General features: G+C 34.2%; 2 protein-coding genes across 2 annotated transcripts in view; one reads left to right on the top strand and one right to left on the bottom strand.

Moving 5' to 3' along the window:
* Positions 1-4,142, top strand: part of LOC149425150 (uncharacterized) — a 44,527-nt gene extending 40,385 nt beyond the window's left edge. Inside the window, exons 4-5 of the mRNA XM_089650984.1 lie at positions 1,148-1,358; positions 2,814-4,142. Of these exons, the coding sequence (XP_089507110.1) occupies positions 1,148-1,358; positions 2,814-3,791 (1,189 nt within the window). The 3' untranslated portion in view covers positions 3,792-4,142. The remainder of the gene's footprint in view (positions 1-1,147; positions 1,359-2,813) is intronic.
* Positions 4,143-4,275: 133 nt separating this feature from the next.
* Positions 4,276-18,275, bottom strand: LOC149425149 (HEAT repeat-containing protein 3). Its single transcript, XM_089650983.1, has 8 exons — positions 18,072-18,275; positions 17,736-17,987; positions 16,062-16,170; positions 15,458-15,970; positions 13,724-13,982; positions 10,667-10,949; positions 9,876-10,175; positions 4,276-4,437 (listed from the first exon to the last, which is right to left on the bottom strand). Exons 1-8 carry the CDS (start codon positions 18,213-18,215, stop codon positions 4,324-4,326), a joined length of 1,974 nt encoding a protein of 657 aa, XP_089507109.1. The 5' UTR covers positions 18,216-18,275; the 3' UTR covers positions 4,276-4,323.
* Positions 18,276-18,503: the final 228 nt, after the last annotated feature.

The raw sequence follows: 18,503 nt of genomic DNA, 5'->3' as shown, positions 1-18,503 counted from the left end.
AAATGCCAATAAAGTCATAGTTAAGTAAAAGTAATAGCATAGCAACAATGGAAGAAATTCCACAGCCAAAAAGGCTTCACTCTGATTTTTTTTTTTTTTTTTATAGTAAAGACCTCACAAGAGTCCCAACTGCTCCCGTCTGGAGCCAGTGAGACTATGGCATCCCCAATTGGGGGATGTTGTGAGGCTGAAGGTAAGTGGGGAAGGGAAAGAGGAAGGTGGGGAAGTACCTGGCTATTCAGATCTAGTCACTAAACACGGCTAAAGCCATTTGGAGCAACGTTTCAATTCTGAATGGTGGTCTTACACCAGGGCGATACTGGTAGTATCTTCTACTCTGGAACGTGCCGCAAATATACTATATATTATTTTAATTAATTAATTGTGAAATAACACAAATTAATCAAATAAAATTTATTTGCGCACGCCGGGTTCGAACCCGCGACCTTCGGAATGGCAGTCCAATGCGTTACCACTGGACTATGCCGGCCGTCAATGAACCTGCAAGACGTAGGCATCCTAGCAGGCCAAAACTTAGGTGGAGGGATGGTCGGTAGCTGTTGACAAATGCGCATTGCTCCCACCCGGGTATTGTGTATTAAATTCCTTGACTTGCTGAGCCCTCCATCACTGCACAAGCAACATCCTCCGCTTTTAATGATTTTTAAATATTGTCAGGTTATTTGTAACTAGGGAATGTTTGATTTTCTTTTCTAAAAAAAGGAACTGGGAAAGCAAGAGACTGGCAGGATTGGAGACATTTCCTGAAGATAGTCAAGATTTTCTAAGGGTTGTAGCACCGATGATGTGTATTATACACAACTGGAATGATACAAGATTTTCTAAGGGTCGTAGCACCGATGATGTGTATTATACACAACTGGAATGATACAAGATTTTCTAAGGGTTGTAGCACCGATGATGTGTATTATACACAACTGGAATGATACAAGATTTTCTAAGGGTTGTAGCACCGATGATGTGTATTATACACAACTGGAATGATACAAGATTTTCTAAGGGTTGTAGCACCGATGATGTGTATTATACACAACTGGAATGATACAAGATTTTCTAAGGGTTGTAGCACCGATGATGTGTATTATACACAACTGGAATGATAATAATTGTTTTTAAATATTTCCAGGAGAACGAGTGCACCCGGAGGGTCCCAACCACTCCCTAGTCTAAATGAATTGAATGTGTCTCACCACCAAAGCGGGTCCCAGAGCAGTCTGCAAAGCACTCTGACCCTGGAAAACAGCTCGGGCTCTATCCGGGCCTCCTCCAGGAAGAAGAAAAGAGCCCCGCCGCCCCCACCACGGATCGAGACTATCCCTGACACACCACAGATTGTTGTGAGTTACAGTGTACATATTATATCTCTAAATAGTATTAAACAAAGTCACCATCTGGGTATGTCTGTTTGTGCGCTTAGTTCTTATAAATACGGATTTTGATAGGGTTTTCACTATAATTTAGAGATTTTTTTCAGAAAGGTTTATACATATATATATAATGCATGCATATTATATTTATAGAAAGTAGTGAAAAATAAATATTTGGTAATCAAGTCGTAAAAAAATATTTCAAGCACCTACATTGCTAACGCTGGCTAAACCTTACGAGATAATTTACATCAGAATAATGATGACTTTAAAAGGCCTCACAACCTCAAAAAACTTTACCCTAAACCATTTCAAAGTCCCCGAGAAACGCATAGTACATGTCAGCTAGTTATATTATATTTAATTATTGAAGACAATATTAGCGATTTCTAAACGCAAAACTGAAACAGAAAAATCAGAAAAGGATACGGTCACATCTAGGACCCGAACCCAGGACCCTTGTCTTTCCGGGACACTTGTCCTAGATGTGACCGTATCCTTTTTTGATTTTTCTGTTTCAGTTTTTCGTTTAGAAATCGCTAATATTGTCTTCAATAAATAAATATTACAATTTGAGGTTTTACTCAATAAAGTTATTCCGAAAAATAAATAGTTATATTATAATTTATTTTCAGATTATGCATAATCTCCTCATATTTCTTCAACTTATCTTTGTTTGCTGAAACTTAATATACCTAGAGATATTCGAGTGGATATTTTAGTATTCACTGATGGGAAACCACAACATACAATTGAAACATTGCTTTAGACATATTAACCAAATTATTCCAACCTTCCTGGATACCACAAAATTCCGCCAAATGTTGAGAGTTCCAGGCAAGGAACCCATTAAGCATCTAGGATGCTGCAGCCGAGATTTGGAGAAGCCAATGCTTGCCGCTAGTGTAGCAGCCACATACATTAGGTAGTCAGAGTGGCTGCCCGCAACCATGGCTGCTCGCAAAATCGAGGTGCATCGAATGGCTCCTGCAGCTGACAATCTTTGGCTGCCTAGTACGTTAGCTTGAATACGTTTTCATACAAATATGAAGATTGTATTGCAGTCCGCATCCTGCAACCTGACTACGGGAGCCGGGGTCTAGTGCGTTCCTAGCCTCATAGTCCTAATAGCTCCTTGTGCATAACCTACTCATTTCAGCAACGGACCCGCACGATCATATTAGTCAAGGTCTGAAAGGGATATCAGATAAATTAACATAATATAAATCGGATTTCAAAAGCAGCCTCAATATTTTCAAATAGCAATATCTTATCTCAAAGTTGTTATTATCTTATCAATTAAATAAATCTCATATAATTCAAGAGTAGAATTCACACAGATATGAAAAAAATGTGTTTGTGATTTGATTACCCTGTCTGGATATTTTTCTGTTTTTGATTGGAGTTTATTTTCGTTTTTCACAGGTGACAGATACCACCCAAACTACAACTTTGTGCGAACTCCCCCGCTCAGACGACATCGATATAGACGACCCTTCTTTTAATATTGAATTGAAAATAGTAGAAAACATTGAGGAACATACCTGCAAAGAAAAAGAGCCTGCTATTAAAGAAGTGGATGAAAAGACATCAGTCGAAATAACAAATATCGTCAGTCCAGAAGACATTTCAACAGAAAATACTGTAGAAATGGACTCAGTTACTAAAATAACGGTTGAAGAACCCGTTGTTCTGAAGGTAGATGATGATTGTGAAATTACAAGTATGGGAAGTAAAGAAGACACCGTCAGTCATGAGGATGATTCAGATGCTGAAATACTATATAAAGACGAGATAAAAGATTCCACAGCGGATGACATTAAATTTGTTCTACAAACTATTACGTTAGAAGAAAAACCTATCGATGTATTTAACAAGGTAGATATTGTGCAATACAAAAAACAACAAAGTTTGGATGTTCCGGAACCAACCGAGAATTCTGAAGATGATAAGGATGATGAAGATAATTTGACAAACAATAGTGTAAATGTTGAAGAAAAGATCATAACAAATTCAGATTCAGAAATTCAAACTGTTAAATGTAAGGTTATTGATAGTCAGAAGAAATACACTGTCAACAATAATCTTGCTGCTCGGACCGAATTTTTCGAGGAGTTTTTCGAAGCCGCAAAAGATGAAGTAACAGTTAGGGAAAAAGTTGTGGAAAATAATAACAAATTCATTTACGAACGACGTACCGTCTCCGACATGAAAATGATATTCGACAACCCAAATACAACACAATGGACAACTTCTCCAGTTTATGCCCTCAACTCTCCAAACCCAATCCCCAAACCGAGAAGGCTTCGAATTGGATCTAAGAATTCCAGTACTAATGAATTAGATAACCAAACTGAATCCCCCACTGTCGAAAAGGAAGATACGTTAACCTTGAAGTTGTAAACTAAATAAGTTTTAAGTACATTAACTGTTGCTATATTACATTATTAGCAGTGGTGACTGCTGACATGTTTCATTCTAGGGTTATGATTGAAAAAATAATGTACATACTTTACATGGGGTGGTAAAAGATAGTCTGCAACAATTGTGACTATTTCAATTCGGCCCTCGAAAACCAAAAAGTCACCAGCATCACTGATTATAGTCATTATCAAATAACTTTTTTCTATTCTGTGATTAATTTAAGTTTATGATTATTGCAATGCAATGTATGACGAAGATAAATTATTTGTAAATTTTATGTATTCTACTTAAATTATATTGATTGTAATACAAGTAAGAGACTATAAAATATTTGTGACATAAACAACTGAAGAGGTTTTTATTTCACCATAATAATTTCCATGTCAAAAATTTCCAGACAAGACAATAAAATTGGCTTTTAATTTCAATTTAGTTATGATTAAAACAACAACATTTCATCAGGCAACAAATCTCTTATATTTTTATACGTATTAATCATTTTCACGCTAAATCACCGAATATTTGCAATCCTTTTTCTCTTGTAATCAATAAATCTGGGTAAATTTGTGACCACAGTGCTAACAATTGCCGAATGGTCTCCTAAGGTCTTCTTTTGCTGCCGTACCTGAAATTTAAAAATGAATTGTTCGGTTATTTGTGGAAAACATAAACAACTAAAGAAACATCGATTCAACTATACGTGCTACCCACAGACATAGGAATTAATAGACGAGAAGTTAATGGCGAGGGGTAAAATCAACTGTTGAAGAACGAAGGGGGTAAAGCTGACTGTGATTCGTCAATAAATCAATCTGACAGTATATAGGCATCTCGCATTTTAATATCACCATTTAGTTCTTAAAAGTAAAATCTGCTTTTGAATGAATAGACATTTTTACATGGGAGCGCAAATTACTCGCCACGTTATGAACAAATTTGCGAAGTCCAAATTCGGCAAAAAAATTCGGTTCTATTTTCAGAGTCGAATATGTCGTTTAAGTATTTAGTTAAGACACTTTTATAAATGTTCATAATTTACTTCCCAGCAACCAACCAGCTTTGTGTTTCGCGTCCAGACGTTTCTCGATGTGATAGTATATGTTTCTACAACTGATCCATATTATACGATGTGAATATGCTTAAAATAAAGTAAAATAATGCTTATATATGGAATGTAATACGACAATTGGGTTTATTCTCTTTTTCACATCTATTTTTACAAGTTTTCATAGCACAAGTCAACATTTTGAGTGTTATTTCGTAAAATGAACCGATGATGCCTCGACCATAGTTCGCACAAGAATGATGACGTCACGTTTTCAAATTTCACTTGAGGCCATAAGCGAGCACAAACGGCTCCAATGGAACCGGTATGGGGAGTGGGGAATAATACGCTTTTAATCACTTAGGGCAGGTCTACTAATATTCATATGTCTATGGTGCTACCGATGTTCTGCATCAGATATCTAAGGAACCTCACTGTGGAACTTTAAAAAATGAAATGGTACAAAGGGTCTATAATTTTATTATAATAGCTAGTGCAGGTCTGTAAAATCACGGGATAGTCATAGAGGCGCTGTTGCATACTAATATCTCGTTGAAAGTAGTTCTGGGCGTTGAAGATGCGTTGGAGATTTCCAACTGTTGAAAATTACCATTGACATTTACATTATTTTATTATAGCCCGATATTTAACATTTTCCATGGAACTGTTTTTTATGTTATAGTGCTCCAAATTTAGTGAAGCCTCCTCATTCTGCATCTCTTATTATTATTTCATAGATATACCTAGCAGGTAGGTACTACCTAAACACATTATTAAAATAGGTCTAAATATTTCGAGGCTTCTGATTTTTTTCACCGTTATTCGTAAGAATATAATATCCAAAGTAGAAATAAATTAAGGTGTTTTAAAAATAATTATATGCACCAATATGGAAACCTCTAAAATAAAATGTTTATGGAGTAAACCTAATATTTTTCGTCATATTATTTACTGAAAAAACATATTCCTTTACTAACACTAACTATTAACTAGTAACCAACTTATAGGGGCCGTTCAAGTATTATGTAAGCACTATGGGGGGGCAGGGGGGTCTTTGCTTTGCTTATTTTTGATGACATGGGGAGGTGGGGGGGTCGAGATAGTGATTACGTCAGCACTGCTCAGCAGTAGTTATTTTTTTTTTACACATTGGCAACCCACACATTGTCTATGTTTGAAAACCGAATACATATTCGGGGATTCCCACAAATAATTAATATGTTTAGGTACTCGCTTAAAAAACAGAATACATTAACAGAAAAATGCATATAGGAATCTAAAAATTAATCTTGATATAATTATCCTCACTGAGTGCTGGATAAAGGATAAATATTCACCCTTACATATTAATAATTACACCTCATATGCAACCAATTTGAATTACACAAAAAATGATGGTGTGATAGTGTACATTAAAGATGACACTAAAACTGAAGTCAATGAAATAAAATTCCCAAATGCAAACTGTTTGAAAATCAAAGTGGGTGATGAAACCACTATATTAGCTCTGTATCGATCACCAGCTACAACTAATATTAATCAGTTTCTTGAAACGCTTTCTAATGAACTCAATCTTCTAAAAAACAAAAAAAATGTCTTCCTCATCGGAGATATAAATATTGACATACTAGAAAACGGTCATCCAAATAGAACTGATTATCTGCAAACACTGGCCGCCCACGGACTTGAAAGTTTGATAAATAAACCTACGCGTGTTACAAATGACAGCAAATCTTGCATCGACCACATATTCAGTAAGACTGTTAAACCAACCAACTCTATCATATTCACCTCTACTATAACCGACCACTATACAACAATTTTATCTATTAGAAAAAAGAAAATACAAAGATCGCAGCCCTACCCAATTATCGTACAGAAGACAGAAACCATATGGAATGAAGTAAAACAACAATTACTAAATACAAACTGGATAAACCTACTGGAGAACCTTGATACAAATAGTACCTGGAGTAAATTCATTGAATATATAACTCATACCATCATGTCAAATACCAAATCAATAGAAAAAAAGATTTCACATAAAAATCAACATCTTAAACCATGGATAACCCAAAGCGTTATAAATTGCATTAGAAAAAGAGATGAACTACACAGGAAAGTTATTTTAAATCCTTGTGATATTTTTATACAACGATATTATAAAAGATACAGAAATATTTGCAAAAATGTTGTACGCAATGTCAAAGAAAATTATTATAAGAAAAAAATAGACGAATGTAACAATGACCCACGCAAATTATGGAAGATCATTAATGAAATTACAAGTGCAAAATCATCCCATAACAAAAGCATAGATGAACTAACAATTGAAAATACCCAAATCTCTTTCGAAAAGCATCCGGACAAAATTCTCGAATACGTAAACGAATTTTTTACAAATATAGGGTCAAAATTGGCAAAGAAAATCAGACATCCAAAAACTAGCATTTTACCAGAAGAAAAGGAAAGTATGAACCAGATAGATAAATTAAAGTTAACTAATGTAACCAATACTGAAATCAGAAACGCAATTGTATCCCTCAATGATAATAAATCATCGGGAAATGATATAATCTCAAATAAAACAATAAAACAACTCCAAAATGAACTGACCTTCCCTTTGACATACTTGGTCAATCTGTCTATATCTACAAATGTATTCCCCTCATGCCTTAAAAAAGCAACAGTTATACCTATACATAAAAGTGGTAACAAAAAGTATATATATAACTACCGACCCATAAGTCTCTTAAGCTCCTTTTCAAAAATCTTGGAAACTGTAATGAAGAAGCAAATTGTTCTTTTTCTTGAACAAAACAAATTATTATCACCATCCCAATATGGCTTTAGGGAAAATCTAAGCACCAATGATGCCATAGAAAATCTAACAAGCATAGCCATAAAAAACATAGATGAAGGGAAAAAGTGTTTGGCTTTATTCATAGATCTTCAAAAAGCTTTTGACACAATAGACCATAAAATATTACTAACTAAGCTAAAAAAAATAGGAATGGCCGAAACAACAATGAACTTATTAGAGTCATATATAACAGGGCGAGAACAACAAGTACAAATTGGCAAACAAAAGAGCAAACTACTATCTTTAAACTATGGCGTCCCTCAAGGAAGTGTACTGGGACCGATCCTATTCATTATCTATATCAACGATTTAACTAACCTTACCATTAAAGGAAACATAATCAGTTTTGCTGATGATACTGTTTTATTATTTCAAGAAGAAAATTGGACGGATACATTTAATGAGGCTGAAAAGGGGCTTAGTGCACTTCAAAATTGGCTTAAAATCAACTCGCTTACCCTTAATATAAGCAAAACAAAATATATAACATTTTCAATAAACGCAAGGAGCCAACCAATAAAATCACTAGAACTAAAACTACACGAATGCCATGGAAATAATATACAATGTTACTGCCCCGTCATCGAAAAAACACAAAACATAAAATATCTCGGAGTAATAATCGACGAAAATCTTAGATGGGACCTACACATCAAAGGTATTACGGAAAAACTCACAAGCCTTATATATTTCTTTAAAAATCTAAGAAACGTATTAAATAAAAAGGATATGAAAAAGGTCTACTACGCATTATGTCATTCTCGAATTGAATATGGAATCATAGGATGGGGATCTGCTACACATACGTACCTACACAACCTGAATACGATTCAAAAAGGAATCATAAAGACCATATTGAAAGTACCAATTAGAACGCCTTCAATTGAAATATTCAATTCCTTTGACGTACCAAATGTACAGCAAATATATGCCAAAAATATATTATTGAAGCTCTTCAAAAATAACAAATCCTCTACTAGACTGTGTATGCATAACACTAGATCGAACAAAAATGATATAAAAAATATTCCAAGTTATAAAACCACATTCGGACAAAGAAACTATACATACTTTGCAACAAAACTCCATAACATCCTTCCCCAAGACATAAAACTAATAAAAAATCCTAATGAATACAAATCATTAATAAAAACATGGCTGAAAGAGGTCAATGAAAAAACCCTAATGAAAACACTAAAAACGATATAGAAGACACTAAAAACGACATAGAAGACACTAAAAACGACATAGAAGACACTAAAAACGACATAGAAGACAAATAAACCATATTTAAATAACTTTAGTCCGCCTCGGCACAGGACCCCCTAGTGAGGAGGACTAAGAAATACAATATTTTATACTTAATTTCACCATTATATTTTGTATGTAACAATTATTTTATATAGTCGCTAAAATAAAAAAATAAAATAAAAAAAAGGTACCAATTTTTACGTAAGCATGGGAGGGGGGGGGGGGGTAAGAGCTTTGCTTACTTTTGGTGACAAGGGGGAAGAGGGGGTAAATAATTGTAATAAATCTGCTTACGTAATACTTGAACGGCCCCTAAAACAATAATAATAAAGTAATAGCCATTAGCCGGCGTTGAAAATATTAGTATTGACGAATTATTTGAACCAACTGTTAAAAATTTTGCTTGCCACTGATAGATTTGCTCGGTGCTCAATGCTGCCTATCGACCATATTGGGTAGGAAAATTTAAAAAAAATGTCTTATAGGAAGGTACATGACGAAAATACCATTCCAAATTTCGTATCACATCGTTCACAAAGTGAAAACTGTTAACCTTTTTTATTTATTAGGCGCCAATATAATAACAATAGGTACGTAGCCAGTTGAATCGTTGATTGCGTTGAATAGGCATTATAATATTATAACTGTTGATGCAAATTCTTTTCAATAAATTTGGGCGTTGAAGGAACATAGCTATTATTTTCAATGGCTAGTGATATTTTGACGCAGTACTATTCGAAATGTGTTCCACAAAAACAGTGGAACCAATTTTTTCGATCAGTTCATTGAACAAGAGTTACAGACAGAGGCACAACCGAAAATAATAATTGAAAATTAATTAAATTAGTATTCTTAAAATGACATATTGCATTGTAATATAATAAAGAACTCCACGGGTACTTACTTTACTCTTGAATGTTGGTTTGATAGAGTTCAGTTTGGTGATAAGCTCAGCTTGTTTGGCCAAAGCGTCGGTCTCGTCTTCAGAAAACAGGTCCATGATGGTGTCAATGACCTCTGCCAGCAGCCAACACTCGGTCTCCTTGAACATGCGGTCGAGCAGGAACTCTGTGATGGTCACCAGGATGGGCAACGAAATGCTGTCAGCGCCCTTGACGAGGATGAAGCCAACAGTGCCTATCATCCTCGTGAGGTTGGCCCTTATGTCCGGGAAGGTGCAGTTTTGAATTCCTTCTAGTAGAAACTGAAAAAGAAAATGTATGTGTCGGAAAAATGTATGAAATGCATTTAGGACGGGTTGTTTCACAGAAATTCAAATGTGACATTATCATCAAATGGCTATTCAGCAGAATTTAGTATTTTTGACAGTTGAAAGGTCCCCGTTAAATGCCAATTCTATGTCCTTTTCAGCTTTGGAACAAATTACGATCAGCAGAAGAGGACAACTACCATGTTTTTAAGCTTGACAGCTTATTACAATTTGATAGAAAGCTAAAACGCACCTAGAATCGGGGACCTTTCAAATGTCAAAAATACAAAATGACCATTTGATGACTTTGTCACATGTGAATTTATGTGAAACAACTGGGCCTTGACTCATTCCCTTATTTTCTTTGCATAGATAAATAGGTAATTTATAAATTGGTTACAGAAAGCAATATGTAATTGTCTTACGTGAAAATAAGGACACTGCAAAATGGTTTCCATTATTAAAATAAAGTAATTTCTCTGTACCTGAATATCTTGCAGAGACAGTTCTTTAATTAGTGCATTATTCATTTGTGAACCGGTGGTCTCCTGAAGGTCATTCTTAAGCCGATCCAGCGATGCCCTCATCACAGCACTGGCAGATTCCATTATCTCTTCACCATTGTAAGGATCTTGTTCCTTGAATATCCGCTTTCCCGTGTCAATCCATATCTTGTACAGTCCTTCCGGGCCTCCCAAAATTTCCAGTTGTAGATTTGAGATGAGGTTGTTCATACAGAGTAAAGATCTTGCTTGCAGTGTACATAACCTATAAATATGTACAAAGATTATTCTTTAGTCAGAATTTGTTGTTTGTATTATAAAACAGATTCCCGTTAAATTCTGCGAAATATGTTTCGGGCCTGATTAAAAATATGTACATATCAGAAAAAATGTTTATATGTATTAAATAATATTGTCATCATGCTCACAAATCTTATAACATCCAATTTGAGTTCCTGTTAAGTTTATACTTTGTATGTGACAGTTTTAAATCAATTTGTTTGACTTTAAGACCTACAATTATTGGTATGTTTTTTATAGATAGCGTTATTTGCTTAAAGACCCAGAATTTTTTGTAGACAATTTGGAAACTATTCCAAAATTCATACAAATTCAATGAAAAGTTTACCTAGTGTCGCTCTGCTCGTGTGAGCACCTCCACATACCGTAATGGATTTTATGCCCGCAACTCGTCGCTCTAGTTCGTTTTTATCCAACAGACCAAAACGTAAATTGGGAGAAATAGCGCTTCAAAGTTTTTTTTTACGAAAAACGCATATACAATAAAATAAGCTCATTCTAAGCTTACTAAAATGATTTAAAGTGATAGAAATTATTATTTTTAAGTAAAATTCGTTCCAAATGTTTAGAATTACGCAGAAAACACATTTTTAATTTGAATGTCGGACAAAGTGTTGGATAAACACGCTCGGAATGTTGTTTAATTTTGGTGGACTTAAGACAAATTGCGTATTGAAAACACATTAAATTTATTTTTTTTTCACTTGTATCTTATATCTTGTATTTTTATCGTATATTTTTTCACTTGTATCGTATGAAACAAAATTCTTACGCGAAGAGAATGAAAACAAAAACATTAGAATCTCTTCTCTGGAAACCCGTCTAGCAGACCTGGAACAAGAAAAGCTCTCTGACAGTTTAGAGATGGCGGGCGTGGATTTGCGGCCGGGAGAACCACCTGTTGAAGCGGTACTTCGGATAGCTAGCTCCCTAGGAATGCCCCTGCTACAACAGGACCTACGACTGGTGACCAAGACACAGGACCGGAGACAGAACACCCCCGACAAACTTCGTGTCCACAGCCTAAAAACTAGGGATTCTATTTTATCTTTAAAAAACGCGGCAAAGACATTAAATTCAAACTCACCAATCTACATAAGTGAAGTAACATCACCATATTACAAAGAATTACTTTGGAAAACTAATAAATCGGCAAAAGACAAACATTTTCAATTGGTATGGTTTAAAGCCGGCAAATTACTCGTCCGTAAAGGACCGGGACAAAAAATTCCACAAATTAAATATGAAAATGACTTAAAAAAAATGGTATAACTAATATAGGTCACTCAGACCTCATTAGAACACTATACGAATTTGCATAATCATCATGGCTGAACTACTCTCTATTAACCTAAATAGTGCACACCAACATCATATAACCAACGACACCAAGCATTGTGATTCTATTTTTAACACTCCAGACTCTCTTACACTACTTAACCAAAACATAAGATCCCTTAATCAAAACTATAACAAACTCGACGTACTTTTATACAACTTTAAAACAGAATTCAAAATTATAACACTAACTGAATGTTGGATGTCAACCAACTTTACAAAAAATCAACTATACTACATGTCACACATTAAAAAATAAAAATCAAAATGATGGTATTGTAGTATACATACATGATAGTCTTAACGCCTTGGTTTCAGAAATTGACTTGATAAATACCAACTGTTTACAAATAATCATCGACTCAGATACGTGTATTCTTGTCCTATACAGATTACCATCCATACATAATATTGCACCATTTATAACGGCTCTAGATTCTCATCTAAAAAAACTCACTTCGTACAAAAATATTAAATATTTCAAAAAAAATATCACAGCCTGGATCAAAAATCAAGATATTTTATTTTTTCAAAACATAATAACTCCAAACCAAACATAACTAAACCATAAAAAGTGTATAATAAATAAACACGGTTTTCGAGATTTTACCAACTATACTCACACTTACAATACAAATATATGCACTTACATATATGTTAATATATTTTCTTTCCATATTTATTATGAATATTCAATTTACAAAAACCAGTAAAATTTTTTGAATATTCAAATTACAAAAACCAAAAAAAAAAAATTAAAATTAAAACTTATAAAAAATAAAAAACTTTCTTCTACAACACATAAATACTTGTCACACCTATACATAACCACGTAAACACCTCAGCACAGGTTCTCCTAGTGAGGTGTTCACGAAACATACAATATTACTCACATACAGTTTCACCTTCTCAAACCTACCTTACACACAACATACTCTAGTTATAAGTTTGAAATATATCATGTACAAATATAAATAATTATGTGAACAAAATATTATAAAGAAATAAATAAAAAAAATAAAAATAAAAAAAATGATTTCTGTGAACAACTGCATACTTAACTCTATTTCGCCAAAAATTGTCTGTTGGACAAAAACGAACTAGAGCGACGAACTACTACTAATGTCTCCCTTCTGCGATCGTTCTTAGAACTCGGCTAAACATTTATATTTTTTATGGTTTAAAACCAAATTGATTTAGAACTGTCACATAAAAAGTATAAACTTAATAGGAACTGAAATTGAATGTTATAAGATTTGTGAGCATGATGATAATATTATTTAACATAAACATTTTTACTGAAATTTATTTTTATTGTTGTGATTCAAGTTTTATGGGAAGGAACTAATGGTAAATCAAACCAACTGATTTCAACTATTATAAGATTTTAAAAGTAGGTACCGCATATAAATATCTTGTCCAGTTGGAGAATCTTCAAAGATTTTTAGAACATTTTCTGCAGGGAGAATGGTTTTGGCCATGATTTTAGAAACAATATTGTTACTGGCAATACATTCTGTTACTTCAACTGGTAACTTTTCAATGGAGTACGAAACATCTGTCCCATTTCCATTAGCTGTGCAACTTGTGGAATTTTCTTCATCTTCCATGTCGGAATCCATATCGGAAGTGCTTTCTGTTTCCATCTCGTCATCTGGATCTGGAAAGTTTTAGGAAACATATATTACTCAATGAAACAAAATGACCGAAAATAAGAGAACCATTATACTTTGAAATCAAATGTGTGTGTTATTCTGTGCCTTGGTCAGTAACATATTGTTATCAATCAGAGATGTGCTTTATTTCAAATAAATCCATTTCAAATGGAAATGCAAAATGGGTATTTTCCATTTTGCATTTTAAATGCTTTTCTCAATGCATTTTCCATTTTAAATTCTTTTTTGCAACATTCTTCCAACTATCTCCACTCATCTTTTTTTCATAAGCCCCAAATATCAGTCGGTCCTCAACCTCGCTATGAGAGATAATTTCCATTTGTCAAGTTGCTCCCTGGTAGGAGCCCTGGCAATTGAGTGATACCATTGCAAAAAATACTGATTCAAATAGGTCCTGAACATAGGACCATGACGCTTTAATATTAAATGTTAGATAGCAGTTTCTATGTTTTTACGTTGGCAACATTAGTCCCGCGCAAATTTTTTGTGGTTTCATAATCTGTAGTCGTGGTGTTTTTGGATTTACCATCATGTAATATGTTTGTTCTACAAAAAACTGTTTAAAAATTCTAAAATTATTTTAATTGTTTGACCTGAGAAACCATTTTGCATTTTCAATGCATTTTGAAAATAGGTATTTTGCATTTTGCATTTGAAATGCTTTACTAAAACCCATTTTGCATTTTGCATTTTCAAATGGAAAAATTTTGACCCATTTCCATTTTGCATTTCAAATGGTTTTGGGTACCCATTTTGCACATCTCTGTAATCAATACATAATATTAAAAGTGAAACAAGAGCATGCAAATTGTTCATAAGTGAAAAATGGAGTGGTCAAGAAAATTTCCAATGAAAAGGGATAGCACCCAACTAAGTTCTTTGTTTTGAATAACATAACTATAAAGCAGAAATCTGTTATTTTTTAAGCAGTAAAAACCCTCAAGTACTGTGGTGTTGTGGAAAATGACATCATATTATTTGTTACACACATAGAGCTATGCAATTAGTTACACATTGATCGGTTTCCATATTGTTAGTTAGAGCGATGGAGATCAATTGGAGGTAAAAAAGTGGAATCTAGTTCTTCACTTCATGTCTCATCTAAATACATATACATAAATGGTACCACAAATATTTTCTGCGATTTTGTTTTTCATATAATATAGTTGGCGAAAAAATGCATAGAGAATAAATATCATTGCGAGAATTTAAGTAAACTCAATATGTATGTTTAACTAATAATGAAATTGCATTTGAAATAATAACCTCTCAGTGATATGCCATGAATTTTTTTCCAACCAAACTTTCTAACAAAAAACTCTTTTTGAAAATTTTTTTTTTGGTGCGGAAAATTACAATCATCTGAAGTAACTTAATGGAACATTGCCGCCACCTGCTTTATTATTTTATCATATTTTGCAAAATAACTGATGAATGAGAAAATAAGAAGAATTGTTACCTTCACTAGAACACAAATTAGTGATAATTTCAACAGCTATTTGCTGAGCATCTATCAAATGCTTGACATTTCCCACTTCGTTTTCGATGCTTTGATTTTTCTTATGAGTAGCGGGTTTGGCTTCAGGGTCGACCAAAGGTAAAACGCTGGAGAGCTGATTGCAGTTCTGTCTCAGATCCACAGAAAGAGTGGCATTGATTGTAGCCATCAATTTATGGACAACGTCGGAGGGCAAAGCCGTTATATTGTTAGATTGAATGTTCAAAATGATTCCAGCGGATAATATTCGCAGCAGAAGGATTATTGAAGTTTCATCTTGACGGTTGAATATATTCCTTATTGATTCTTCGCCGAATGTGCGAATGTCACTGATTGCTTTCGGATTGTCTTCGGATATAACAAATAAACAGTGAAGTATGGCGGCGACCATTTCGTCGCCGAATGCCTCGATATCTAAACATCTTGTTAGAATTGAAATGATGTTTGAATTGTTGAAGTATTTAACGGCAATTCCTTGAAACAATAAGAAAAGTTAATATTTAATAATATAAACACATGACGTAAATAATAAATAATATGTATTTAAATCTTATAAATATTTTACCTGAACTCTCACATAGGTTCCATAGCAAATTGACACAGTGTAAAAATGTATCGGCATCTTCATCTAGTTTGCCAGCATTTGTTTTCTTTGGTGCCCAATTATCAGCATACTAGAATCAATAAGTTAATAAATCATTCAAATTATTCTTCCATGTATCACTCTTATTGGTACATTAGTATACAGTAGGAGAGGCGTCGCCAGCGTCCGAGCTAGAGGGGGGCAGCTTAAATTTTTTATAGAGATTACAGGGAATGAAAAGTAGTCAGAATAAACTAGAAACATTTACATACAAGCTGACGTGTACCCGGCGTTGCACGGGGTTATGAACCGGGCTGTTTTAAGCCGTTAAGGGACGCAAAATACTTTTTTGCATTTGGTCAAATAAAAAATTAAAAGTATTACGAATACCGCACTTTAGCACCAATTCCTCAATAATATTGGAGCCCTGTGAAACTACGACACACTTAACTGGAGTAAGTGGCGAGAGCGAGGGGAGTGGAAAATTACTTACAACTCACAAAGACACGGGAAAGTGTCGAGTGAAAACTTTTCAACGGTATCCCCTTGGGGTAGGTATGTGGTGTGGGTGACGGGTGTGGAATATGAATTATTATATTCACATACATACAGAAATAGCGCCACAGGCGAAATTTTTCTATGGTGTTTCCCAATTGGGATAGTTATGTGGTGTAAGTGATAGGAGTGGAATATGAATAATAACATTCACAAAGACACAGAAAAAGTGAAAAAATATCTAGGTCGAAGTGCAAACCAATTTTTATTTTATGGAGAGTCAGTATGCCAACAATATTTAGGCACAAATTATTTAGTATTTTCTTAAATGGAAATATTTAGTACTGTTCAAAACAGAAACCCTTAAAATAACAAATTGACAAATGCGTCAAATACCCATACAGGCGAAAGCGACTTCAAGCCACTGGTAGCTAAGTCCTCCATCAATTCACAAGCAACATTTTCCACTTACACAAAAAAGTGAAAAAAAATTTTTCCCAATTCTCTGTCCTTAGAAATGTGTATCATTTTAACCATTTCACCGACCGATGTAGGGGCCCTATGGAAAATTTGGTATATTATTATCCAAATCCTGTGTATGTACCATTTTCACAGCATCCCCAAAAATTTCATATTCTGTCTGACCTAAGGAACTTATTTCTCATCAGGGCCTCCGGTGTGGAGTTGATATTAAAAAATAAAATAAAAATCAGTTTTTTAGGCCGGGACCTCTCTGGCCTAAGCAGAAGTCCGGCCCTGACATAGACAACGCGTTACGTCTGTATGTGGCAATAAACTTTTTTTATAAAAAATTACAGATTTGTAGTCTAGGCGCCAGTTACAAACGTCCTTTTTTGATTTATTTTTTTGTTCGGCAAATCCTTCCCCCTCACCCTGCCGACGCCGATGTATGGTAGTAAGGAATGATCTTAAGTAAAATATAATTTATAAAAATAAAATAATGTATCTTGTTTCTTGAAAAGAATGGCAGCCCTTCAGTTTTGACAGAAATTAATGCACTGTTAAGACATTATATTATTATTATTGTAAATAATAGGAAGCAGTTGACAAATAATGTTCGATACCGTGCAGTAAACGTTTTGAACAAGTTAAAATAATATCTAATAATCTTCTGTAATATTTATGAAAAAACTGGTTTACCTTCCTGAAGAATTCAATTAGAGGTGTCATAATATCCTGCCCCACTAAATATTCGCAGGCATCTAGGCCCAGGGCAGAAAAGTTCCTCAGCGTTCCAGAAGTAACATTCCTGACTGTTGGAGTATCATCAACCAGCAAGGGAGCCGCGATACGAACAACTGACTGTTCTACCAAAACATTTTCATATTCTTTGTTCTCCAGTAACATGGCCAGCGTTTGCAGACCGCATAGCTTATCCTCTTGATTCGGCGACTAAAATATTAGAAAAACAATGTTATTTGGTGATAAATACTGTAAGTACTATAAGCCAAGGCAGACATAAATATGATTTCTAACCTGCAACTGTTCTTTCGCGGCTTGTATAGATAACTCATTTGGAGTGATTTCAGATTCGATCACTTCATCTTCAGTAGGCTCGTTTGGATCAGCGATAGGATTATTTTTCTTCGGCCTGTTCCTGTTCTTCTTTATTTTACCCATGTTAATCTTTGCTTTAAATTTCGAATCCCGAAACGCACGTGCGATTTTCCAGAAACTTTACGCAACTGTCAAAATATTTCTATGGAATAACTGTCAAACACATGTTAAAATCTAACTTAGAAGAGAAACGTTACAACACGCAATTGTAATCTTTTTGTAAGTTGTCATTAATGCTGTTTTTGTATACAACAAGACATTTAAAAACAAAATCGTTACGCAGGCATAGATTACAATTCACTCCAAGCGCTAGGTAGAGAGGATAGACGAAATAATTGTTATAATATCTTT

The sequence above is a fragment of the Hesperophylax consimilis genome, chromosome 3 (genome assembly GCF_061612785.1).
Source record: "Hesperophylax consimilis isolate HC1 chromosome 3, BYU_Hcon_1.0, whole genome shotgun sequence".
NCBI classification, from domain to species: Eukaryota; Metazoa; Arthropoda; class Insecta; order Trichoptera; family Limnephilidae; genus Hesperophylax; species Hesperophylax consimilis.
This window is presented reverse-complemented; position numbering and strand designations above follow the sequence as displayed.